The sequence below is a fragment of the Saccoglossus kowalevskii genome, chromosome 2 (assembly GCF_978046115.1).
Source record: "Saccoglossus kowalevskii chromosome 2, keSacKowa6.1, whole genome shotgun sequence".
Lineage (NCBI taxonomy): Eukaryota > Metazoa > Hemichordata > Enteropneusta > Harrimaniidae > Saccoglossus > Saccoglossus kowalevskii.
Window position 1 is genome coordinate 33347258 of NC_140642.1, and position 25316 is coordinate 33372573.

The window sequence follows — 25316 nt, forward strand, 5'->3', positions numbered from 1 at the left end:
ATTCTAATTTGACCCGCCTTTGTAACGAGAATGGTAACGACGGATGCCGGCTAGCTATTGGCTGGCAACTATTTTACAGTGTCACGTAGTTGAAAGCGTTGACAGGAACCGGTGTCGACTTGGGAGTGCAGCTATATGATTCAATGCCCCCCATGGGAGAGAACCGAGTCGTCTGCCATTGCTTTCATATATAAAGTAGCACTTCCTGATATTTGTGATTGACATATGCTCAACACGTCAACCTGTCTGTCCCTCTATATAAGCACGTAGATTCGACTCAGGCTTTCAGACAGAGGCACTTTGGTTTAAGCGAGCAACAGTATTACTACTCTTGTATAGGAACGTATAGCTATATATAGATCGGAGTGACTAACGGCAACTTTTGCAGTAGTAAGTATATGTAATGTCCACAACTCCGGCCTGCATAACAACATAATATTTTCACTTCGCATGACTATGTATATCTCGTTTTGCCGCTGGGATAATTCAATATTTACGGTCTTTCTTCTTTTTGTTTTCAGAATACCTTGTGCGCTGTTCTGTTTGTTGTTTGTTGTACTAGGTGGCCTAGGTAGCCCATATTTTTAAATCATTTGTCGTCATAATGGTGGCGATATTATCATCGTCTACGCGGCATTTGTCATCGCCTTTACTTATATTCGTTACATTCCTTGTCGCAGCGTGCCTTTCAGAAGGTGAGCAAACTATCAAGTTTTTGTTTTGTTTTTTGCGCCGATTATCTCAATCTTGTTGTTTGTAACATGTTATCATTTGAATCGCGATGTGCGTGCTCTCACTTCTTAACGGTCTTTAGCTGCAGCTATCCACAGTGAGACTTCTGATAGTGGGAACGAAGTCAGTTTTAGCATTCCGTTCACATTGAAATTTGAATCATTTAAAGGACAGATATTTTCTTCCCTTCACCTGTGGCGGTAAACAAAGCATGGGTCAACAAAACTATGAATTTGGCAGCAAGTGACCTATCCAGACAATGCTTTATTTTGAAAGCTAATGTCTTCACCTGATAAACAGTATTGTAGTGGACCTCGTCCAAGAGTTACTCGTTTTAAACTCCCTGAATCGCAGTTTGCATTCAGTATGTATATTGTTTGATTATATGTATCGATTTCCATGTCCTGAGTCCTTTCTGTAATGTATTTGTTTTTCTCACATTTACAGAAATCGACTTATTTGATGCGGTGGGCGTGGATGAAAATACAGAAGGAGTGAGAAAGGTAGCCGGGCCAGATCCAAATGCCTTAGCATTGAAATTTAGATTGAAATCACCCGTGAGCCTGACAGCACCAGATAGTGTTCTAAAAGAACTTCTTGAATCAATGCGGACCGATGCTGGTTTTGTGTTTACCACATCTCTTAAGCAAGACCGGGGCAACCGAGGTAGTCTAGTCTCGATTGACTCTAAAGTTGGCAACAGGCGGCAGTTCGGTCTTCACAGCAACACTAAGACCAACTCAGTCGACTTGTTTTACACGATGCAAGACCATACTAATACACCGATTGAGATGCTGGGCACTTTTAACGGCGTTACTTTAGCCGATGGGCAGTGGCACAACATGACTCTCGTGGTAGCTGACTCCGTTGCCGTGTTACATGTGGATTGCCAGAGAGTGGGACTTCTTACCCTGCACACACCGTTCTACATGGATATGCAATCAGAGGGCTACTCGCTGCAGATCGTCCAGGGGGCGCAAGACACTGCCATTGTCAGAAATTTCAAGGTAAACCACAGTGTTTGTCGTTGGGATATTGTAAGCCCTCGGGTGATTGGGTTCAATTAAAACTCTCCAACTCTCAAATTATCACAGCGAACTTGATATCGATATCTCATTTCCACATAAGGATGATTTTCCCACGTGATATTTCTACCTGATAATTACATGATCATTCGAAGATAGTATTCTCTCTATTTTGTTCTGCGTAAGTATACATCGGTATAATGTAAAAAAATGTTCTCGTGTTTTAGGGACTTCTCCAAAACATTAAGTTCATCACTGAAGCCTCGTACGAAACTTATCTCGCAGAACAAGGTTGCCCAGAAGAGCTCAGACCATTCGGTAAGTATCCACTCAGCAGATATAAGAATTGTGCTCCTTTGTTTCACAAAATCAAAACATGTGAAAACGTGTTCGAATTTGACATGAAGCCAATCATTCTTTTTGCCGAGAGTCTCCGGGGCCTTTCACGTATCAGGAGAAAATGTCCAAGTAGGGCGACATTATAGGCATACTTCAGAGTGTAGCAGTGCCTATCATAGGCAGATCTAGTGCGGTCGGGCGGCACACTGCAGGCCAATGAAACGGATAAATTTCCAACTTTTTAAGACGGAAAACAGTTGGGCCTACTTTAAAGGACTTGGATAAAAGATCAAAGAGAGCGGGCGTGCACCAGAAAATTGAGATGATGCATTCCGTTATTTAGTTGCGTAATTGTATAGTACAGGAATCATATATTTTGTTTGGCACCCGATATGAAAATAAATACGATAGGCGGTATAACTCAACTTGATAAATGATACGATTTAACACTTTAGATTTTAAAATGGGTGGCAATTAGTCCTTTGATAAAGGGGTGAAGAGATCGCGACACCCGTATTTACCGGTCAACCAGGAGCGTGTCTTTTCACCGCTATTGGCCTGAACTAGAAACCGTGTTCTTGAGATTGATGGATGGGCTGTAACGTGATTAGCGGACAATTAACAAATTACTACACTTAAAATGTACAATAATAATTCGTTTTTATACACTCATTTGCCAAGAAACTACTGGATCGGGTTTTGTTTACGTTTGGATCGCTCCGCTGCACACCCCCGTGACCGTAATATTGTTACCTGTATAATACCGGAGAGTGGTGTTTTACTCCTCACTTATAAAGGTGGATTTGACAACACCGTGTACAGGGCAACGTTTGAAAAATACCGGTTTATTAAATATACATTTCAGGCTGACAACTGTTAAGTACACACGCCGATAGCGACATATTTCCGATGTAAAGATTAGCAATTTCTGCCCTTTGATTTAAGAAAAAGCGCATACAGACCAAATTGAGCATAAACTAACCAACGTGCATCGACACAGTACAAAGGACAATATGGATGAATTGTTATGTGGGGCTTACGGAGGTAAGAATTTCATAAAATCGATAAAAACGCAAATGATAAAATCAAGATCTAACGTATTGGTTGGTAAAAAACGCCTGGCGCCAAAATGAAAATAAAAGATAAGTTACACTTGGGGTAAAAACAACCACAGTGCTCATACATTAATTACTCAAATGATGCATTATACTAACCTATACGGCAGAGTTTTAATGAACCGTTGCCAATATTTTGAAGTCTAACACGGTGTTGGTCACCCGATACTTTGTCAAAGAACAATGGACAGGCTCTATCAGAGCTCTTGGTTGGAAGTCGACTTTGCGGGCTTTGGTATATCTCCCAGTACGGCTTGTACCAATAAGTAGAACGGAATATACATCGAGCTGTGTAAAAAGGTTAGCATGCTTACTCTGAAGCCCATCAGCCGTGATTATTATTGGCGAATAAACAGTTTGGCAACGCATTCCACTTTTCCTATGACCGGGAAAAAACAGTGCCCCGGGTGGTAATTAGAGCCAGTGTGGCGGCTTGTCTTCACGTTCCAGACCCAGTTGACATTGTTTTTTAGCTTCAACAAAACAGGATAGGGTCACCGAAACGTAATAGATTTACTGTCAACGATTTGTGTAAAAAATATCAACACACAAAAAGAATACTGTTATGATCCGTCGATTTCTTTTATCTGTTTGGCAATCCCGACAATCACGTGACCACATTTGGTGAATTATGTTTTGCCCATCGAAAAGAATGCCGATTGAAGGTAGACTATTGAATCACGCCGTAAATGAATGACGGAAATTGCAACATACATAAATTATTTACAATAATTATATTTTCTGTTTACTCGAACTGATTGCTAACGGCACTATCGTGTGTATTCAGCGATGAGAGAAAACGTAGCATTCGAAGTTGAAATCGCCGATGGCCATTTCTTCACCACTAGTGCTATGCGATTAACCAGTAGCTGAGCACATGCCAATAATTATGTAAAAAACAACATTCCTATGTAGAGCTGATCATCCATGCGGAGCCAGGGACCGGAAACTCTCGGCCAGGCTTTCTTTCCTGTCCGGCTCATTTTTCTGTCTATCGCTGTTTGAAAGATTCTGTTTGTTGCTTAATTTTCCGATTGAACGCCAAATTAAAAAAAAAATAACTGGAAGCAAGTTAATAGCCACACACGTGACCTCGCTTACGCCGTAGTTGATGGCAACCAGCTACCCTATTGTTCCCGCTGTCCCTCTTGAATATCCGCTAATTTCCCACGTCCCTGCGCGGTAATATTGCAACACCGAGCAACGATGACTCGTACGTTATGTAAAATATTCAGTTATTTTTCGTTGATTAGCTGACGGCGTAATCGTCGTGCATATTTTACATGTTCCCGAATTAACTACATCTTATCGCATTTTCTTTATATATTTTTTACACAAAAAACACCGTTTTCGCGGACGATTTCTTAGTACCGCGTTTCTAGAGCCTCGTCGTCCACACATCTTGCTAGTACCAGCGCAGAACTAATCCACATAGCTGAGTGAAAAAAAATGTCGTACTAGTATTATGAAGTGCTCAAAAAGAATTTCTGCCACTTGAGTCTTATGAAAAAAACGAAGAGTGGCAAGGGTGCGACGTTGTTATTAACGATGTAAATCTGCACCGTTTGGCTTAGACTGCCGAAGTTGTTAAGCCTATCTGGTGGCGTAACTCTACCCACTTGAAAAAAAAACTTCATGTTCTATTTTCTTTTGCCTTCTAATATTATAACTTCGACGACAAATGGGTGAGTCATCGCGATCTACGTCTCTGCGTAAGTCTATATTTGGAACTTGATTGCTCTATATAATAAAATGTTGCTCGCCACAAACAGATTCTCACATTACGATCAGAGCATACTTATCGCTCGTATTTATTAACAGGTGGACATGGAAACGAACACTTTCCTGTGATGAACTACATTGAAAATATTGCAAAATATCACGAAAACCTCCCATTAACCCAGACTCAATTCGCTATATTTAGAACTAGTGACGTCATTCTAGAGCGCGTAAACTTTCCAGTAGGTTGGAAGTTAACCGTCGCCCGGGAAACAAATCGATTTGACGAGAGGTTGTGGAAAATGACGGAAATATTTACGAATTCTGTATCGTCTAATGAGCGTGAAACTCGATGAACTGTGGCGAAGAAAAGGTCGAAAACCCTCGATACACTCTGGGTGCTCTCGAAATTTATCGATAATGACGTAATATAATATGCCATAAATGGCCTGTGAATAAGTACGTAACGTATTAGAAACCGGAAGTAGAATGATTCCTTTCGAAAAAGTTTGAAATTCTTAGCGGTAATCATGGAATCTCGGTGGGAAATGTTCTCCGGGCACTTTGGCGTTGCTCGCGTCATGGCTTTTCAAATGGCCATTTAGAGTGTTTACCGCGTCAATTGCGATTTATAATCACAAATGTGTCATTGTATCTACGAGTATTGTAAATGAAGGTCATGGTTAAAGGCAGTCCATACAACTGTCATTTCACTTGCTTAAGGCTGTATATTTAGAGGAAATTGGCTTGATAAGCCCTGGGTAAAAAGTCTTCGAGTAACTGTCATACTAGCACAACTCTGTTGATTTAGCGAAGTTGAATATAGCTCGCCTCAAAAACGCGCGTATACGTATGTAGATTACATGTGGCATTGCCCTCGATAGATTTCTCACCGCGTATACCTGTCATTCATACGTCGTATTTACCGCTGAAGGACACACTGGCGGATTACGCGCTTTTTCAATTAACGCCATCAATATAGACGGTACTTGGGGAGTATAAACCCCTGACATTTTACGTAAGCATGTAAAGCTAGTTTATAGTTGCACTGTCCATCAAAATAACCGAGTATGTGTTCACAATTGACATTCATGATGTTTGAGTTGTGTCTTTCTAACACTTATTGTCTTCACGACCATTCTACTCACGATCCGAGGCAAGAGAGCAACAATTCTACGCCCCAAATACCAACATGAAAGTTGATTTTTTTTTCTTTTACTATTCATCGCATTACAAAGGATCTCTTTCATTTAGTCTGGGAAACTCAATGAAACCAGGTGGATGTAATAATTACCAATTCTTCTCACGAGGGGTGTTTTGTATATTCTTCACTGAACCCTGATTATCGAGTGGAAAACCCGTTGTCACTCCTCATTACATCATGAACCGCCATGTGAACCATAGAAGGGCAATCTGTTAACTGGTCAAAGGCTTAGCCAGTGATTGTAGTTGGCAATGTACACAGGCTACTTGGCCTAACAACTCTCACCCATCGACGGCTTCAAAAACGGCAAGCGACACCTCGAGTGAGGGCGCCATTCATTTAGAAAAAACTCATAATCAAGATGTTGTCTTTATTACAGTACCAACCACGCCCTCGCCGATAGATAACAACGTAGACAATGGTTTCCGTTATGATTGCCAGTATACATGTAAGGAATTAATAGATATATTCAATGAGGTCGACAGAATGGGGGCTGAAACCGAGGAACTGAAAAGAATAATTGGTGCACCCCCAGACGGAGGTTGTTTCTATGACAGCATTTTTCATAGTAACGGCAGTGACTGGATCGTTAACAAATGCAAAAAGTGTTCTTGCAAGGTATGATTGAGTGTATATTGTTTTTACCGAATATTACGTTCAAACAGCTGAAAAAAACACGCATACGCACTTAACAATTAATTTACGCGACTTACGCTTGTTTCTGTCTCTTGCTTCACAGGATTCAAAAGTATCATGCAGCCTTATCGAGTGCCCCGTAGTCACGTGTAAAGAGCCAGTGGTGTTAGAAGACCAATGCTGCCCGGTCTGCTCTAGTAAGTGATACATATTCACAAATAAAATGAAATGTTAGGATCATCATGCCGAAGTTATGTTTACTTATTCGATCGTGTGACGTAATAATGACATATTTTCTATTTGTTCATTTCCAGTGAATGATGAAGTTGATGGCTGGAGCGCCTGGTCTGATTGGACGCCTTGTTCCGTGACGTGTGGTGTCGGGAGGCAGCAGCGAGGACGGTCATGTGACACTATTAACTACCCTTGCAAAGGAAGTGACGTTGAAACCAAAGTATGCGTCGAAAAGGATTGTGACGATAAAGGTTGGTATACAATATATTATAATTTGTTTTATATATAATGTTACTTTACCATTGACACGAGTGGCGCCTCAATACTTCTGCCAAAAAAAAAACTTAATGGATTTGTCTGGATATTATTGTTCTACAGTTCGAATTGATGGTGGGTGGAGCTTATGGTCGCCATGGACATGTACCGTAACCTGCGGTGAGGGACTTGAGACTCGTATACGTATGTGTAATTCTCCGCGACCGCAACTCGGCGGAGACGATTGTGATGGACCAAACAGAGAAAATAGAGCATGTAGTCGGGATCCATGCCCAGGTAAAACATCGCGAGAGTTTGAGATATTTTACGAGAGTTTAAGATACCAGGCGTCCTCTTTCTTTTCTCCTGAAAATCATAGAAGCCACGGGACGTCTCGCCTGTGAAGTCAAAAAAGCTGTGCAAGCCAGTCTATTGTCCGTAGACGCTATCGGAGACATTTAGCGTGACTGATACCACTTAAGAACATCTCTATGGAAACAACTTAGGAAATGCTAAATGTCTGCAAAATAAACTCACATTAACTTTATAAAAACACGCCATGCTACTCGCTTTCATTGTAATAACAAACCCCGAAAAAGTTTACCCGCAACAAAACACAAATGTTAGTTCGTGATATAATGTACATGGACATTTTATAAATTGTTTACTTTAACAGTGCATGGTGAATGGGGTGCCTGGTCTCCATGGAGCAGCTGTAGCCTGACTTGCGATGGTGGAACCAAGGAACGCCTTCGTGGCTGCGACAGTCCAGCTCCAGCATATGGCGGCAGTGATTGTGCAGGGAGCCCTTCGCAAATCAGAAATTGCAACATTCAACCGTGTCCCATTGGTAGGTTTCTTTTCAAACTCGGGTTATTTTCCCGGGAAATCATTCTCATTTAATTTTTAAACAATATCAATTTATTGATCGGATTTTGTATTTGTATTAAATGCTTTTGTTTGTTATTTTTAGATGCTTGTCTGTTAAATCCGTGTTTCGAAGATGTGGATTGTACCAGCTTTCCCGATGGCAGTTACACGTGTGGGAAATGTCCAATTGGTTATACCGGCAACGGGGAAACGTGTGAAGATATTAATGAGGTGAGCATGCGCAGTTGATAAACAAGAACTTTCAACCAATGAATGGGGTTTTCACTGAAACTGAATAACCTAAAGTTTTATTGGTGATAATTCCACTAAGTAATCGATTGTTGTTGTTTTTCAGTGTAAATTGGTGCCGAGTGCGTGTTTCAGATACGGAGGAGCACATATGTGTAGGAACTACGATGGCGGCTACCACTGCGAGGCGTGTCCGATTGGTTACCGTGGAAACCAGCCCGAGGGTTCTGGAGTGGAAGAAGCAGCATCAAACAAACAGCAATGTGAACCTGTCAATCCTTGCAGAGATCGTACTCATAACTGTGCCAATCACGCTGAATGTATATATTACGGACCTAGATCAGAGCCACCCTATGGTTGCAAGGTATGGAACATAGAAAACAATCATATCGCATTATCTCTATTACGTCATTTACAGTGTCAAACTACGTTATTTCTGCAGTCAGATTGGTATAAAAAAAACACGGTAAATTGTTTTTATCATCTTCAGTGTAAGGTTGGGTATGCTGGAAGTGGTTTTGAATGTGGCGAAGATAGTGACTTGGATGGATGGCCAGACGAATCTCTCAACTGCCTCGATATTGACGAAACCACTCACTGTGTGAAAGATAACTGTCCATACTTACCAAACAGCGGACAGGAAGATATGGACAATGATCTTATCGGAGATGCGTGCGACGATGACGACGACGATGACGGCATACCGGACAACAGGGTAAGTTGGTTTTATTTTTGCCACTAAACTAGTAATTCTGATTATATTATTATTTATACTGAAATTAATTTTGGGTTTTCACTTGTTCTTTTTCCAACAGGACAACTGCCCAATGGTTGCCAACACCTACCAGCGGGACTATGACGCGGACGAAGTGGGTGACTACTGTGACAACTGTCCGTATGACGCTAACATTTACCAGAAAGATACGGATAATGACGGAGCTGGAGATGAATGTGACGACGATATTGACAACGACGGTGAGTTGAAAAGGAACAAATATTTACCAATATCGTCGTTACCATAGCGTTTATTAGTATCATGTCTAAATCTTGCGTGTTTTTGTAGGTATACTAAATGAACGGGATAACTGTCAGAAGGTGGACAACAGAGATCAGTTGGACAGTGATGGAGATGGTGTTGGCGATCTGTGCGATAATTGCAAATTCGTCGCTAACAGTGAACAGGTAAATATTCTCAACTGTAGTTACGTGCTGTACAACCGTGAATGCTACGGGTAGAGAGGGGGGTCGATAACCGCTGTTTGGAAATCTAATTCTTTGTTTCTCCCACATAGATAATTCTCGTTCATCTGTACTATTCACATATACGACCAACGAATAAAAAACACTTTATTCTTTCGTAGGGCGATAAAGACCATGACTGGGTCGGTGATGAATGCGATACTAATTTAGATAAGGACCGAGATGGTCACCAAGACGACATCGACAATTGCCCGGATGAGCCAAACTCAAGCCAGCTGGACACCGACGAAGATGGCATTGGTAAATATAAGTAAATTGCAATTATCGATTAATACTGCTGTAAGAAACATATGGTAATATAATCTCAATCGTACGTGTTTTTACATGTTTTGCTTTACTTTTCAGGCGATGCGTGTGATGACGATGATGACAACGACGGCGTCCCTGACGAGATCGATAATTGCAGATTAGTTGCAAACCAAGACCAACTGGATTCCGATGGTGAGTTCTATTTACGAGTTAAAGCACATACAATTATTTTTTAACGTGTTACATAATTATCAAAGCTGTATTAACTTAATTTATCATTAACGTTTTTTACCATTGATGTTTTTTTTTCTTACAGACGATGGCGTGGGTGATGCATGCTATAACGACTTCGATGGAGACGGCGTGGAAGATAAATTCGACGCATGCCCAGAACATAGATGGATCCGGCAAACTGACTTCACCAGTTTTCAGACTATCACGCTTGACCCTAAGGGAGACTCCCAGATCGACCCTAACTGGCTTGTCAGGAACAGGGGCAAGGAACTTATCCAGACAACTAATAGTGACCCCGGTCTTGCTGTCGGTAAGAATTGGTGTTCATCGTGAGATACACCGCAACAAATTATAATTCTAGTCCATAATATGCATAGCTTCACGCGGACTGCGTGCTATATGATACTGCATGCCGTTGTTGCCAGGATTTACACTAGTTGCTATTTCCAACGAAACGTGTTTGTTTTAATAACATAGGTTATGACTTCTTCGACGCCGTGGAATTCAGTGGCACCTTCTACATCAACACAGATAGCGACGACGACTATGCGGGATTTGTGTTTGGCTTCCAGTCAAGTAGTCAATTCTACGCCGTTATGTGGAAGCAAATGTATCAAAGCTATTGGCTGCAGACGCCCACCGAAGCAATCGGTCACGCAGGCCTTCAAATTAAGGTAAGTTTCAACAGCTACGATCCGCTGTACAGATGCCAGATGGCATAGGAAATTGGATATCGTTAGTGAGATTTATCGTTCAGGCGGAAACAATTTAATGGGCTAGAAAATGTCCAGAGCGCATTTAGTACGCCAATTACCGTATTGTAGCATAATGGGATCGTGGAATTTAATAACTGTGAAATACTTTCCTGTATGAGTTAATTTCATCGAATGTGTTAACATCATTATTCATGTGATTGTCAAATATGAGTCGACATATGGACGTTAAGTCTAACCGTGCATGTACTGTTTGTATTCATAGCTTGTAAACTCCACCACTGGTCCGGGTGAAAGGCTCAGAAACGCCCTCTGGCATACAGGTGATACTCCGGGACAAGTGAAGCTTCTCTGGAGCGACCCCAACGCCATTGGTTGGAAGGACTTTACTGCTTACAGGTGGACTTTAACGCATCTACCGGTTACAGGATACATGAGGTAAAGTCACCGATTATAAACTTTGTTTATATCAGACATCTTTCTATTTGGATTCATTTGTTGTTGCTCTTGAAATTCACGCTGCTTTATTTTCTGGTCGATCCACGGAGAATGCTTTATTTAATTATTAATTTCGTTTCTTTTTTCAGAGTTGTGATGTATGAGGGTAGTCGGGTGATGGCTGACTCTGGTGCCATATTTGATACAACGTTCGGCGGCGGTCGTCTTGGTCTCTTCGTGTTCTCCCAGGAAATGGTCTTCTTCTCGGACATGAAATACAAGTGTATATCTTAGGTAAGAGATCGAATGCTATCATGTGATTTTGAACACGTTAGTAATTGGCTGCCAATTAGCGTCTTGCAATGACAAAATATTTAGACTTTTTTTTTCGAAATGACGACACCACTCTTCGATAGGGGGCGCCATGTCTTACATCGAGGTCACGTTATTGTGGCGTTTATTGATCATTTCTCTCATTTTTTTCCCAGATGACCAGACCACGTGACTACCGTCCACAAAAAGATTACACCAAAGATTCTGTAGACGCAACTACTATAGTGATATCAGCATTATAATGTTGACCAGTTACGTCATCGTGGTGGCGCGAACAGATTTAGCCCAGAGAAGCAAACACAACTGAAAAGAAAACTGGTCAAGGAAGATATTTATTTTTGTACATTACTAAATTTTTACCGAGCATTCAAAAGAGAGAAAAAGTAAAAAAAAAAAATCCTTATTTATTATTAAACATTTCTATCACGTGACTTTCTTTAATCAAATCATCTATATATATATATATATTGCATTTTTCGTTGTGAGAAGAAAGAGCAATAATTTGCCTACTTTTCGGAGCTTGGGACTGAGATATTTTAAAGCTGTATAAATTTTCTTCTTCAAAACTTTGTAATCTGTGATTATTTATTTATTGTCCAGTTCCTTGTATAACTGCATCGACGTGTCTCTTTTCGAATCAGATACTGTAAATGTATTGTTTTAAACCGTGGACGCTGATCGTCTGTCTGCATTCCGTAACCATGTTTGATATTGGCGCAAAATGTAGACGTTTCATGAATAACATAAACTCGCTGTTGATGTGTGTCTTCGTTACGATAGAGAGGTGTCATTAAAAGAACACAAGTTATGATTACAGTGTCATGGCTGTACAGCTCTTCTGCTGTATTACGCATTATTCAACAGGGTATGGGGTGGGTTTGAATTAGGCATATCAGTTTTAAAATCGCTATGTTATATTTTTTGTAATTGCCGCTTGGTGCTATCATGTCATATTATTCGATTGTATTTACGTTTTAATGAAATCAAGTGTATATATGTTCTGAGCATGCGCTGTATCTATATGCATATCCTCGTTGTATATTTATATATTAATACATGCATATTCCATATTTATTATTAAACCAGTTCAACAGAATGTGTCGCCATGAAATAATAATACCATTGTTCATTTCATGTGTGTGTCCCATCAATGTTGATTTCCACGGAATCGACTGTTTAGATGCTTGTCAGATCAAATCGTGTGTATGGTGCTATTATTATATTCGTTTAGACTGAACTATTTAGTAAGTGTTATTTGTCAAATATTTGTTTTGTTTTGTTTAAGTTCAAGCAACACTGCCTGAGTTGATTTTAAAGATTGTAATATGTCCTCTATCACGTCTTTTTAAGTCAATTAAAATCTAGAAATATTCAAAATACCAATAGCATTGTTTATGTGCGGAGTGTAAAACCGGATGTGTTTAAGAGTGTTAAAAGTATGTCTCCGAGTATTGCTGATAAAATGCTGCAATACTAGACAACTTACGTATTTCATGCAGCCTCGTTCGCAGCACGTGTCGCCCTAATTTACACAAAGAGACTGAGTAACACTAAATGCTATAGTAATTCAAATCGAACATTTACCTGCGAAATCCAGCAAAAGATATTTCAACTGAACAGTTGATCGTTTTTTAATTAGTGATACAACTAGCTGTTTAGAAAGTGAACAGTTTTTATTAACACAAATGTCGCACATGCGCAGTGCAACGACTGCCGCCCTTTAATTCGTCTGTATTACGTCTGCTTGTCGATGTAGTGAGTTTGTGCAGGACTCACTGTTTCTGGCTCGCTCTAGATAATTCCATTGAGATTTAAAATTTAAAACAAATGAGCGTGTTGTGTCGCATTTTGGTTCCAATAATCACAATGTATGTTGTAGCACAACCACACGGTCTGCGAAAAACATTTTCGCCAATTTGAATTATTGTAATCACGGCTTATTGATTTCTATGACGATTAACACAGCAGATTCCACCAATATAAAAATAACAAGTCTATATATAATCAAAGTCCCTCAATCACGGACTGTGATATAATCATATTATATTTTATGTATATAATGGTTTCAAACCTCGAATCCGTATCACAATGTACGACTCGTGTGATTTGTACGATGCACGTAATGTCTACGGATACGTCACATGGAAACAATCACATGGATAGTCGTGATAACGCGTTATAAATCTGCAGAGAAGGCCAAGGTCAAGCATATTCTGTGCTACTCAACATGACGTCAAACAAAACACTGAGCACAACTGACATTTTCTATGCGGTTATAATTTATTTACTTATGCACGACCATAATTTCTTCTGTTACGCACCAGCCATATTTCTGCATTTGACAGTACCCTTCCACTTGTCAACGAAACGAACAAATCTAAAATTACTCATCCAGCGACAAGGTACTGTCACATTAACTACTCGTGCATATACCCATATATAATGTCAAAATATGTCTTATAACTAACTTGTAAGGACATATGTATACAAATATGTCATACAGAGATATTGCCATTCCATTATACTGACAACACTTTCCACTCACACATAAGTAAATGTGAGAAAAGTACCTGCATGGTGACAACAGATAATCAATTTGGGGTCACAAAAGAGACTCGGACCACGTTGTGTTTGTGTTCATATAGCATTTCGTCCTGCAATTCTCTCGGTAGCAGCGTAGTCTGTTTCCCTGGTGCTTCTCAAGCATTTGGTGGGGTTAATCACTGGGCGTTGTTTCATAAATTTATTATAATTAACAGTTTTGTATATACTATCCTTTTGCTGATCAACTGGTATAATTTGCCACTTTATTCAGTTAAGCGATAAAGTTTTTACTTCTCGTTTGTTATACGTAACTAATGCAGGTAGAGTTGTGTTTCCTGCATTCAAAGTTATTTAATGTTTACATCGATGAATCAAATGTACAGCTCCGTAACACACAAACTGAATGCTCTGATGATTCAGCGTCACTCGTTAACTCAAGTTATGCCAACGAAGTGTATGTTATTGCGCCCTCTATCGGGTGATCTTAGAAAACATATTCGTGTCTAATGATCGTTACGCCACTGAACATTGCATTATTTGTAACTACTGAGTAAGACCGAATGTGTTTTTCCTGTCGTATCAAACTCAGTGATGTTTCGTAAGTTTTTATTTCTGTTAAACAATTCGCGTACATAGGGAATACAGCTTGTACTATTGTCAACTATGTTGCTCCCAATGTAAATGAAATCTGAATTTTCTGAGAGTTTATTATAACAACGCTTTTCGCAGGCTTTTCTTGGATCACGTGGATCACAGAGCCAGGACCCTGTTTGTATTTCACCGAGTCAATACTTGTTAATGCTCACACAGAATGTTTGTGTTTAAATGTATTGAAGGTTTGCCTCAATGAATTCCTGAAATTCACTGACTATAATATGATATAATAATTAATATTTTCACTAGACTTGTACAAGAAGCAATTTAATTTGCTTTGTATTATTCTCTGACATGTTCTTTCCCGATGTGTTCAATTTAATATGGACTCTTTGTCTGAAAATATACCCGTGACACGTGTTCAGGGTGGTGCGCATGTGCGACATTTGTGTTGATAAACATTGATTTTCCCACAATCCAATGTGCTCTTCAAATGGAAATCAAAAGTATGAGATTAGACCCGGGCGCGACTTGCACTAATTCCGCCGGTGACTCCTTCGATACATTCCAATCACCTAAAATTGCCTTATTAAAACTTGGAATCGTCTCAGTTTGTAATCCTTGTTCTGGGCAACAGTCAAAGTCGCCATCTTTGTGTAGAGGGGTCACGGGTTATTTTCGTTCAACGTAATTGCAATATTTTTTTGTTCGTACAACGTAAATTGAAAAAATAAATTCCGTAATTCTGTATTCACAGGCTAGACGTACAACGTAATCAATCAAATATTTTTTTCGTACACTGTAAAAAATTGTCATTTTTCTCGGTACGTACAAGAATTTACATCCAAATAAAAAAGTCGTAAAGAATAATTCAAGAAAATTACATTTCGAAACTGTAAAACGACTAGATGACAATTCACTGCAAAATTCAATTTTCACTGTAAACTGTAAAAACGTCTTTTTTTCTTGTACATTGTAAAAAGCCTTTTTTATTTCTCGTAAAACTGTACCAGCTACCTCCTTGCCTCCTCATGAGACCCATATATCTCGCGCATGCGTGGCGTGACGACTACCGCCCTTTAAAATAAACTCCTTTTCTTGATTTAAGCACCAATATATTTGACACTCGTTGTGTATGTCAATATGGTTTACAGAAACAGCTGGGAACCCTAGAGCCCGTCATCATACCCCTCTCGGCAAATTTCTGACACGGAACTTTAGTACTATACTGCCCTCTGCAGCTTCAATATATATATACAGTAAGTTGGTGGCTCTAGTCACGTGAACAGTGACAAGCATAACATTGATAAAATTGGTTCTCATATATTTACCGAGCATTTGAGCTTCAGACAATCCCATACGTTGACAACAAGAAAGATTAGTGAACACAATTTATTTTATTTAATAAAAATTAATAGTTTGTAATAAAAAAAACAATACCAATAAAACCCAATATTTGTTAATACTGCCTGATTATGGTGTTGGGATGAGATCGAATTAAATACAGTCGGCAGGCATTTTTAATAATTACAGGGGTCTGATCAAAATACGAGGCTTTGGTCGTTTTTATTGTTGCTTCTAAGTACGTCTGACGTCATAGTAATCAGTAATCACGTACTCCATTATTTATTAGAAGCGATCAAAGCCACTCCCTGTTTCAACAAGGTACGTTGTTGCTATAGTGATGGCGAGTAGTTTTAAAGAACATGGCGTCGCCGTAATTGATCACATTCAACCATTGATAGACAATTAGTTTATACACGTTTGGGCAAGATCGGCCATATACCAGTGGTCTACGGTCGGACTTCAATGATAGTCATGTAATTTCAGAATAGAGAAGATCAGTAAAACTCTTTGCGTGTTTGAGATCCAAATACAGCAGAAAGAGAAACGGTCGGCAAACAAGATACAAACATATACCACGGTGACACGCTTTAAAATCATGTAAAATAATATAGGTCACAATTTCCTATATATAAAGGAAACTTAGCCACCAACGGTGTCCGATGTTTACAACACGTCTTCCCAAGCTACATTGACGCTGCACGTACATGTAGTTGCCTGTCACATCGTTTTGCCTCTTATAATGGCGTGTTGTCGTTTTGTACATTTGCTCCAGGGTTGTTGATGCCATCCAGTTTGTGGTCGGACTTTTCTTGAACTTCGAGCCTGTACATTGAAAAGAAATGTATTTATGTACAAACTTAAACTAAAATTGACAAAACCATGCGCCATAATTATATAGCTGATAAAGACAGTTGTACTCAGATATTATCGTAGACTGTGTTACAGAACAGAATACGTCGATACTTACGCTTCTGTGTCTTGTTGTTTTCCTTTGGGACAACACTTACAGAAAACACACGCCACAAGAATAATGGTAACACTAACGATAAGCAGTGCGTAGAAAAAGGCAGCCAATATAACGGCTAAGCTGACATCTAAAATAAAAACCACGATACATTAAATTCACTGACAAATTTCATAATAAAAATTACATGTAAAAGAATGCAACTACTGACTGGTAGCTGGATTTTATTCGAGTTGTTGTTGGCGGCCTCGTCCCTTTAATTCAATTGAAGATATTCGACATGTCTACCACAGCGTTGAATTTGTCAAGAAAACTTTTCATCAAACTGGAAAGTATTTGGGGTTACTCTGTAAACTCTCATACTTACCTTCATTTTCTGCTTCGACTTCAGGATCTAATGTTGTCTCAGCGCTTGGATCGTCGGTTGTTGAGACAACTCCAAGATGATCTGGGAAGTTGAACATGTACTATTATTGTTGTAATAGACGGTCTTAAGATAAGTATTGGACAAAACCAACAGTGCGACGATTTTAAAATATTTTCAAACCAGATAACTACAAATTATCGAATTCAATCTAAAAAATCGATAATTATCGAGTCTGATATTGTTTTTTTAGTCTTGAACTATCATACAATTATCTGATAATTATCTGTTTAGATATACATTAGATTGACATTAGATAGATTGTGATGGGGGTCTGATAATCCTGTCTTCAAAAAAAAATAAAGTCTGACTCAAATGCCGCTGTCTAAATTTTCGAAAATTATCGGGAAACAGTGGCGGATCCAGCAAATTGTATTGGGGGGGGGGGTCCAAGCTTCGCTTAAAATATACGGAGCGTAAATCGCAGAGAAGCTATGCGTAATCCAGATGATATGAATCGTCAGGGTCATGCGTTTGAGGGGCACCCCCCCCCTCCCTAGATCCGCCACTGGACACCAAGAAAACCAAAGTCGAACACATATTGAATACTATGTCTAATACTCATCTATAACGTCGATAATTATCAGATAATCAGTAAATATGAATATCCCAGTTTCCTCAAAATTAGAGGCGACCATGCGTTATGTTGCGTAATCGAATGACTACCAACCCCAATATCCGTAATTATTAATATGGCCACCTAATGGATCATGTCTACCCAAGAGGTACTACCTCTTGCCGTGTTGTAGTTGCTGAGAGCAACGTGAGTAGTCAAATAACTAACAGGGGCATACGTGACCACCTGGTAATATATTGTTACGGTCTCGTTACTCGACCTTTGTACATGTACAAACATAGCCGGACAAAGACTTGTTCTATTTCGGTGCATGCGCTGCCAACTAGCGTACATTGAAGGAGTGGCCAATTGTTTCCAAAGGCCAGAGACGGGACAAGGTTACCACAATCTACCACAAAAAATACTATATGTCAGATCTAATACTTTCCCATGGAAATATAAAGGTTCGCCTATATAAACATCACTTTTTATAAAAACGTTATAACACGGTTTATAAATTCGCGGTAACACTGGTAAAGAGTGTTGTAATTTATAATCTAAACAGTTTCTAACAATGTACATTTCATCGTGGCGTCGCGTCATTGTCCTACGACTGCTCTCTTTCTTTTCGGCAAACGTACAAGATCGACATAACACTCGTAAATGGTTGAATGAACGCATCGTAAAACACGGAACATTGACACCAAACGACGACAATTTACACGTTATGTAGGAGAATTCACTACAGATCACAAAAAGCGATTTCACAACAAAACAAGTGAAAATCATTGCCAAATGAAAGTTCGGCAAGGAGGACAAACGCAGTAAATAACACAACACATTCGTTCATATGCAAATTGTTTTGGTGGTAATAAAATTCGCATTTGATTTCAACTTACCCTGAGAAAGTAAAAGCACAAATAGAAATACCAGTATAGTATGTAGTTTCAACATAGTTCCGGTCTTCTTTATATATCAGCTGCGATGGAATAAATAATCTGTAAAAACGACAACGATTAATAAGTTAAAAGTAAGTTTGGTACAGGAGCCAATTAGGTCAAGGTTCACTTTCTTTTCGACGCACACCTTAACACCACTAACTATTGTCCAATTAGTCCGCATTCAATATATCACAGTGTATTCTCTTCGCAATAAAAGTTCTTATCGTCTACAATAGTCTTATCGATTTGTAAAAGTCAACGTACTTCATTGAACGTGTCGTACATACCTTAGTTTTCAAAATGGCCACTTGTTGACTCCCACACTAAGAAAACTGTCAGAGACACTAGCTTTTGAAAGTGTAAACACAGCGATAAAACTAAATTGTACACCACACGGTTAAATGGAATCCCGAGTAATATGCACTTCGCAGCGCACTGAGTAAATCACGGTACGACTTCTGCCAATATCTTTGTCTCTGTGGTGTCCGTGGTTCGTTTAAGACAACTACTTTGACCTCTCGGAGCAAGGTGACAAAAACTATCCGTTCTATTGTTTGGCGTTAACTACTATTTATATATGCATGGCGACATCTATACATTGGTCTGTTTTAAAGGGGCGTCGCAGTTGAACTGCATATCTTTAGACAGTAGACAAAGACAATACTATTTATGGCAAACCACTTTCATTTGTTATGCAAGTTTTGAAACGCGATAGAATTATGTTGAAAATAAAAGAGGCGAAATTTCTCGCTATTAATGTATTGAATATCTGAGTAACTTACACAGGTAGTTGGTTGCCAATAAAATAGTTCATCGGATTTCTATGATTGAACAATGTGGTTTGATTTTATGTCGTTGTTCACAAATCGCGCATAACAAAATGGTCATACTACTTCCATTCATCCCTAAAAGGGGAGGGCGATTAACCATAGGTATCAGTACAAATTGCCACGGTTGTTACCTATATTGAAAACACCATATATAGTTATGAGACGGGTACGCTAAGTTGCCATAAATTATTATGAAATTGAGATGATCTGAATTTTAAAATAATTTGTCAACTGACAACTTGAAGTAGCCATCTTACCACTAGCCACTACATATTGTCCATCTGATGGATAATATTTTTTCAACGAATTAATGCTTTTTTTTAAATGGCCATAATACATTGTAATACATTTTTGTCTCTGTTTTATAGGTCGAACACCGCGAACGATCTTGATAACAGCTAAAAGGGAAGGGTGGTCAATATGTGTAAGTCACTCAATAATTAGAAATAGTTGTATTGTGCCAGGAGGGCAAATACGGATTAGAAAACAGCTGTTCATAGACGACTTATAAATTTAAGAAGGTTATGCTGCATACTCCTAAACTTCTCGTCGCTGACCCACATCTTTCACCGGGCATATCCCGTTACCGCAAAGGCATATCTGTCTTTGTTCATATGGAGTTAATGAACTGCCACACTCGCATGCATATGTAAACCACACGGACACTTGTATCCATATGGTAATTGTGAACCACTCGGTCGCTTGTATTCATATGGTAATTGTGAACCACACGGTCACTTGTATTCATATGGAGAGTGTGAACCACACGGTCACTTGTATTCATATGGAGAGTGTGAACTACACGATCACTTGTATTCATATGGAGAGTGTGAACCACACGGACACTTGTATTCATGTGGAGATTGTAAACCACACGGTCACTTGTATTCATATGGAGATTGTGAACCACGCATTCACTTGTATTCATATGGAGATTGTGAAACACACGGTCACTTTTATTCATATGGAGATTATGAACCACACACTTGTATTCATATGGAAATTGTAAACTACACGGACATTTGTATTCATATGGAGATTGTGAACCACACGACCACTTGTATTCATATGGAAATTGTAAACCACACGGTCACTTGTATTCATATGGAGATTGTGAAACACACGGTCACTTGTATTCATATGGAGATTGTGAACCACGCATTCACTTGTATTCATATGGAGATTGTGAAACACACGGTCACTTTTATTCATATGGAGATTATGAACCACACACTTGTATTCATATGGAAATTGTAAACCACACGGACACTTGTATTCATATGGAGATTGTGAACCACACGACCACTTGTATTCATATGGAAATTGTAAACCACACGGTCACTTGTATTCATATGGAGATTGTGAAACACACGGTCACTTGTATTCATATGGAGATTGTGAACCACACTTGTATTCATATGGAAATTGAAAACCTCCCGGACACTTGTATTCATATGGAAATTGTAAACCACGCAGTCACTTGTATTCATATGGAAATTGTAAACCACACGGACACTTGTATTCATATGGAGATTGTGAACCACACGGCCACCTTTATTCACATGGAGATTGTGAACCACATATTCACTTGTATCCATATGGAGATTGTGAAACACACGGTCACTTGTATTCATATGGAGATTGTGAACCACACACTTGTATTCATATGGAAATTGTAAACCACCCGGACACTTGTATTCATATGGAAATTGTAAACCACGCAGTCACTTGTATTCATAAGGAGATTGTGAAACACACGGTCACTTGTATTCATATGGAGATTGTGAACCACACACTTGTATTCATATGGAGATTGTGAACCACACATTTGTGTTCATATGGTTATTGTAAACTACACGGTCACTTGTATTCGTATAGACATTATGAACGAATGCCCTAAATAAACCAACTTCAAACGTACTCCGAAGCCAAATAGATTCCTCCTTATTTTCACGATGTAACTGGCTGTTCGAATATCAATTCCGCAGGTGATGCGTGCTGTGTACACAGATGCGCAGCGAAATGTCATCTGATCAATCTTTATCGCAATGTCATGCATGTAAAATTAAAACTTTCTTAAAGAAAATAACAATAGTTGCTTAGCACCACTTATGCTTAGAGGGAACGGAGGACGACAATGAATGCGTCACGATCCCTGGTATCCAGTATCACGTGGTCATAACAGTCTGTACATAAACGTATACTGAATTCCTGATGCAAAGTACGAAGGTAATCTTAATTTCAGAGCGACACGCCTTTTTTTAGGTTCAAAGGTCAAACACTAAAAGATTACAAGTACGAAAAGAACATTTCAAGCAGAGCTTGTGGACACATGCGTACGTAGAAATGTTCTAAATTTTCTTATTTTCAAACCAACTGTTTGTAATGTAAGGAGACGGCATGCCTGAAGGTCTAGGCTAACAACAATGGGAGAGCTGCACACATACCGGGAAAGCAATCTACTGCTTTTCTATCACTTTTTGTTCTATATGTATACATATTATGCGTTGACCACCTCGTTGGTCTCCCAGCAAAGAATTGTGGGTGAATTATGACATCACAACATCACTTGCAAAAAATAAGAAAATGATTTCACCCATAACTTGAGAAATAGTTATGTGAATTATTTCAGAATTCCAGTGTGATTCACTCGTGTATATAATTATGATAAAACAAATTACAATGTTGCAAAGATACAAGTAAAGATTTTGCCAAAAAGGTAAAATAAATAAAATATTTTGGTTTAAAATAAAATGATATTTTTTGTTTCCTTTTTGGGGTCAAAAGGTTATATATAACATTTGTAAGCTACTCTTGTGGTGATAAATTGTATAAAAATTTACGAAGAATTCAGTTGAGCATTTGGTAGAAAAATATAAAAATGCAAAAATGACAATTTTTACTTCTGAGGTGCAATGAAAACCATTTATATATATGGTTGACACCGGTATACTACAAAGTCCTAAACTTGCAACCAATTCCAGATTCCCGAATTGATAGAGTTTGCACGTTTATCGTCTGTGCGCTTGCGCAATGTGCATTTTAATCCGAGGTCAACAAACCGGAAGGTAAGACAGAGTTCGCTAACATTCCAAACTGGAAGAGTCGCAGAACGGGGTATTTTCGTATTTATGAGTAGCTTTTTGGTTGAAAAACTATGTCTTGGTCATATTTACTCAGTCTCACTTTTCATTTCATTTTCTCTGCAAAAAATCCTTCTATTGCTTTTTATAACTTACCCGAGATTTTTCAAAAAATGTTTAAAATATGCCACTTTCATCTTCCGGGGTTGCCAGTTCAATGTTGTTTATGTGGGGTATAGGATCTTTTTACAAAGCTTTGCGTAGGTCGGGAAGTGTCCATTCATTATCGCCATGGTCCCGTGCCATCTGTTTCCGAACGTTCCCAGGAAGTTTTCCATAATGAGTGGCGTAAGCAAATCACCATAGGAGTTCTCCGTTTTCCCTAACGCTTCCAGTCCGCGTATGCTACTTTCTAAATTGTCGTAAAAGGTACGGAGACTATCTCGGGTATTTATCGGTTTTGGTAACTCGCACAATGACTTCATATACGCTGAGGTAATTTTGTGTTCTTGGCCGTATCGTTTACGTAAAAGTTCGAGTGCATGCGTATAGTTATCATTACTTAACTGTAGTCCTTCAATTGTCAGTGCGGCGTCACCGGACAGTTTGGCGCGAAGATATTGGAACTTCTGAACCGCACTAAGGTGTATATTGTTGTCCACAGCGGCGATAAAAGCGTCTTCAAAACTCTTCCATTTCATAACATCGCCGCTGAACATCGGAAGTTCGAGTTTCGGTAGGTTAACGGAGGAAGAATTTGTTGTCACGGCAACATGTTCTCGAGTATTTCGTTGGCGGGTGATATCTGGCGTATTTCTCTCGATGAATCTGCAAATTTGGAATTTCTTGGCAAATATATCGTCGGTATAATCTTCAGTTTCCGCTACGACTGTATGTATTTCGCTTCTATCTGCTTTATCGGCAATCAGGGCGTATTTTGTCCTAACCTCAGCCGTTGCTAGGTTGATTACGCGTGCATCTGTCGTGATTCGGGAATTTGCAGTCCTACTTAATTATAGATGAAAGAAATCATTTACTCTTTTTTTTTCACAACAGTGGCTATCACACTCTACCATAAATATGTTTAAATAAAAGAGGATATGGTTTTTAAAAATGGAAAAATCGTTGTTTTGACAGCAATCAACATAATTCGTTCGCAATAACCAGCGCACATGGGTTTGAATTAATACTAGACTGAGTACGTACAGTCTTTGCACGTTTTTGATCAACACATATTTCATCCATTCATCGGTTGACACCCAGTGACTGTACAAATGTTGCTATTGTGTATGCCATTGGGAAGCAAATTGGAAATTACAATAGCAAACGAATTATAAAATGTAATGATCAAAATGCAGAAAACATTATGATGTTTATAGTAAGAGTATCTACTAAATAAAGGTGATGGTATTATCAAAATAAAGTAAATTGTGACGCATATACTAGTATACACATATTGGTCAACAGTTGCCACAACAGTTTTTACAAAATCCAGACAAATTCCCTTGTTAATAATATACAAGTACAAAATATTATAGCTTCTATTTCTGTGTGTAGATATTTAGTTTTAAAATATCCCACGTGCCCTGGGCTTTAAACAATATTGTTTGCACCACCATTGCTAGCCTGGCGAGGTCGCGTGCGTTGCGCCCTCCTCGGTGCTCCAAACCCAACACACGCCTGACAGAACGATGTAGTTTTTCACTTCCCCGACGATTTCTTGTCGGCGGTGAGGTCTGATGCCGTTCGGCCGGCGAGGGCTTATTCACGCCTACAGACTACACCATTGTCAGCTGTAATTAACAACTAGCAATATATAGCCACAGTCCATGACCCAAACATAGTTGTAGCGTGTCCATTTCTTGAAATGCATCTGTGCTTACAATCTAACTGTAATGTAACTAATTCATAATGGCGTATTGGGGGGGGGGGGGTATTCTTTATCGGACTAAGTCTGTACCGTGGCCCTCTTCGACGAGTCGCTTTCAAAGGTTGGCGAATTGTACCCTGTTCGCATTAATTTAGATGTTGATGCCATTTAATGAGGGCCTCTGCCGCAATTAACATATGGTAGTTGATAATATAAATTTACGAGATTTGTCAGTGTTGCAAGATATAACAGCTTCAGTTGTACATGCAGATATGTGCTCATGCTGTCTCCAATTTAATTAACGTTCGTCTGACATAATATCGTTAGTAATTGGGGTCCATATCGCAATGACTGCTAGACCGTACAAAAATGCACTGCGGGCAAAAGATGTGACGACTATTAATACTACCTTGGTAAATAACATGTCACACATTTTGTAAATATGTAGATAAACTCGTATAACTAGGTAGAACTTTTGTTACATTTTCTTCCAAAATAATGTGGTTTGCTTCTCGCTATTTTCACACCACTACGAGGCTGTGGTATTGTTTTCAGCAG

The 25316-nt window shown here is 39.1% G+C and overlaps 3 protein-coding genes across 3 annotated transcripts; 1 reads left to right on the plus strand and 2 right to left on the minus strand.

The window, feature by feature from the left end:
* Nucleotides 1-280: 280 nt before the first annotated feature.
* On the plus strand, nucleotides 281-12984 carry LOC100375408 (thrombospondin-2-like). Its single transcript, XM_085494628.1, has 21 exons — nucleotides 281-390; nucleotides 522-695; nucleotides 1180-1739; nucleotides 1985-2075; nucleotides 6514-6752; nucleotides 6874-6967; nucleotides 7085-7255; nucleotides 7383-7556; nucleotides 7936-8109; nucleotides 8233-8360; nucleotides 8485-8742; nucleotides 8869-9093; nucleotides 9194-9353; nucleotides 9442-9560; nucleotides 9740-9878; nucleotides 9984-10079; nucleotides 10204-10431; nucleotides 10599-10795; nucleotides 11100-11272; nucleotides 11422-11566; nucleotides 11761-12984. The coding sequence occupies exons 2-20, from the start codon at nucleotides 605-607 to the stop codon at nucleotides 11564-11566; spliced, it is 3462 nt and encodes a 1153-aa protein (XP_085350754.1). The 5' UTR covers nucleotides 281-390; nucleotides 522-604; the 3' UTR covers nucleotides 11761-12984.
* A 3137-nt stretch (nucleotides 12985-16121) lies between these two features.
* LOC100374056 (uncharacterized) lies at nucleotides 16122-19513 on the minus strand. The gene is made up of 5 exons (XM_002730744.2): nucleotides 19263-19513; nucleotides 18934-19032; nucleotides 17422-17502; nucleotides 17058-17184; nucleotides 16122-16912 (listed from the first exon to the last, which is right to left on the minus strand). Exons 2-5 carry the CDS (start codon nucleotides 18986-18988, stop codon nucleotides 16825-16827), a joined length of 351 nt encoding a protein of 116 aa, XP_002730790.1. The 5' UTR covers nucleotides 18989-19032; nucleotides 19263-19513; the 3' UTR covers nucleotides 16122-16824.
* Nucleotides 19514-23112: 3599 nt separating this feature from the next.
* On the minus strand, nucleotides 23113-24926 carry LOC144350405 (uncharacterized). The gene is made up of 2 exons (XM_078008589.1): nucleotides 24895-24926; nucleotides 23113-23893 (listed from the first exon to the last, which is right to left on the minus strand). Exons 1-2 carry the CDS (start codon nucleotides 24924-24926, stop codon nucleotides 23113-23115), a joined length of 813 nt encoding a protein of 270 aa, XP_077864715.1.
* Between the last annotated feature and the right edge of the window lie 390 nt (nucleotides 24927-25316).

What these genes read in the sequence shown, in the direction of transcription:
- LOC100375408 (XM_085494628.1), top strand. Translation starts at nt 605, where the DNA reads ATGGTGGCGATATTATCATCGTCTACGCGGCATTTGTCATCGCCTTTA. An exon ending in AGCCACCCTATGGTTGCAAG is followed by an intron (nt 8,743 to 8,868) that starts GTATGGAACATA and finishes TATCATCTTCAG; the next exon opens with TGTAAGGTTGGGTATGCTGG. An exon ending in ACGCAGGCCTTCAAATTAAG is followed by an intron (nt 10,796 to 11,099) that starts GTAAGTTTCAAC and finishes TTGTATTCATAG; the next exon opens with CTTGTAAACTCCACCACTGG.
- LOC100374056 (XM_002730744.2), bottom strand. Translation starts at nt 18,988, where the DNA reads ATGTTGAAACTACATACTATACTGGTATTTCTATTTGTGCTTTTACTT. An exon ending in AGTCGAAGCAGAAAATGAAG is followed by an intron (nt 17,185 to 17,421) that starts GTAAGTATGAGA and finishes TTTTTATTTTAG; the next exon opens with ATGTCAGCTTAGCCGTTATA. An exon ending in AAACAACAAGACACAGAAGC is followed by an intron (nt 16,913 to 17,057) that starts GTAAGTATCGAC and finishes TTCAATGTACAG; the next exon opens with GCTCGAAGTTCAAGAAAAGT.
- LOC144350405 (XM_078008589.1), bottom strand. Translation starts at nt 24,926, where the DNA reads ATGGCATCAACATCTAAATTAATGCGAACAGG. An exon ending in TCTAAATTAATGCGAACAGG is followed by an intron (nt 23,894 to 24,894) that starts GTACAATTCGCC and finishes ATAATTAAGTAG; the next exon opens with GACTGCAAATTCCCGAATCA.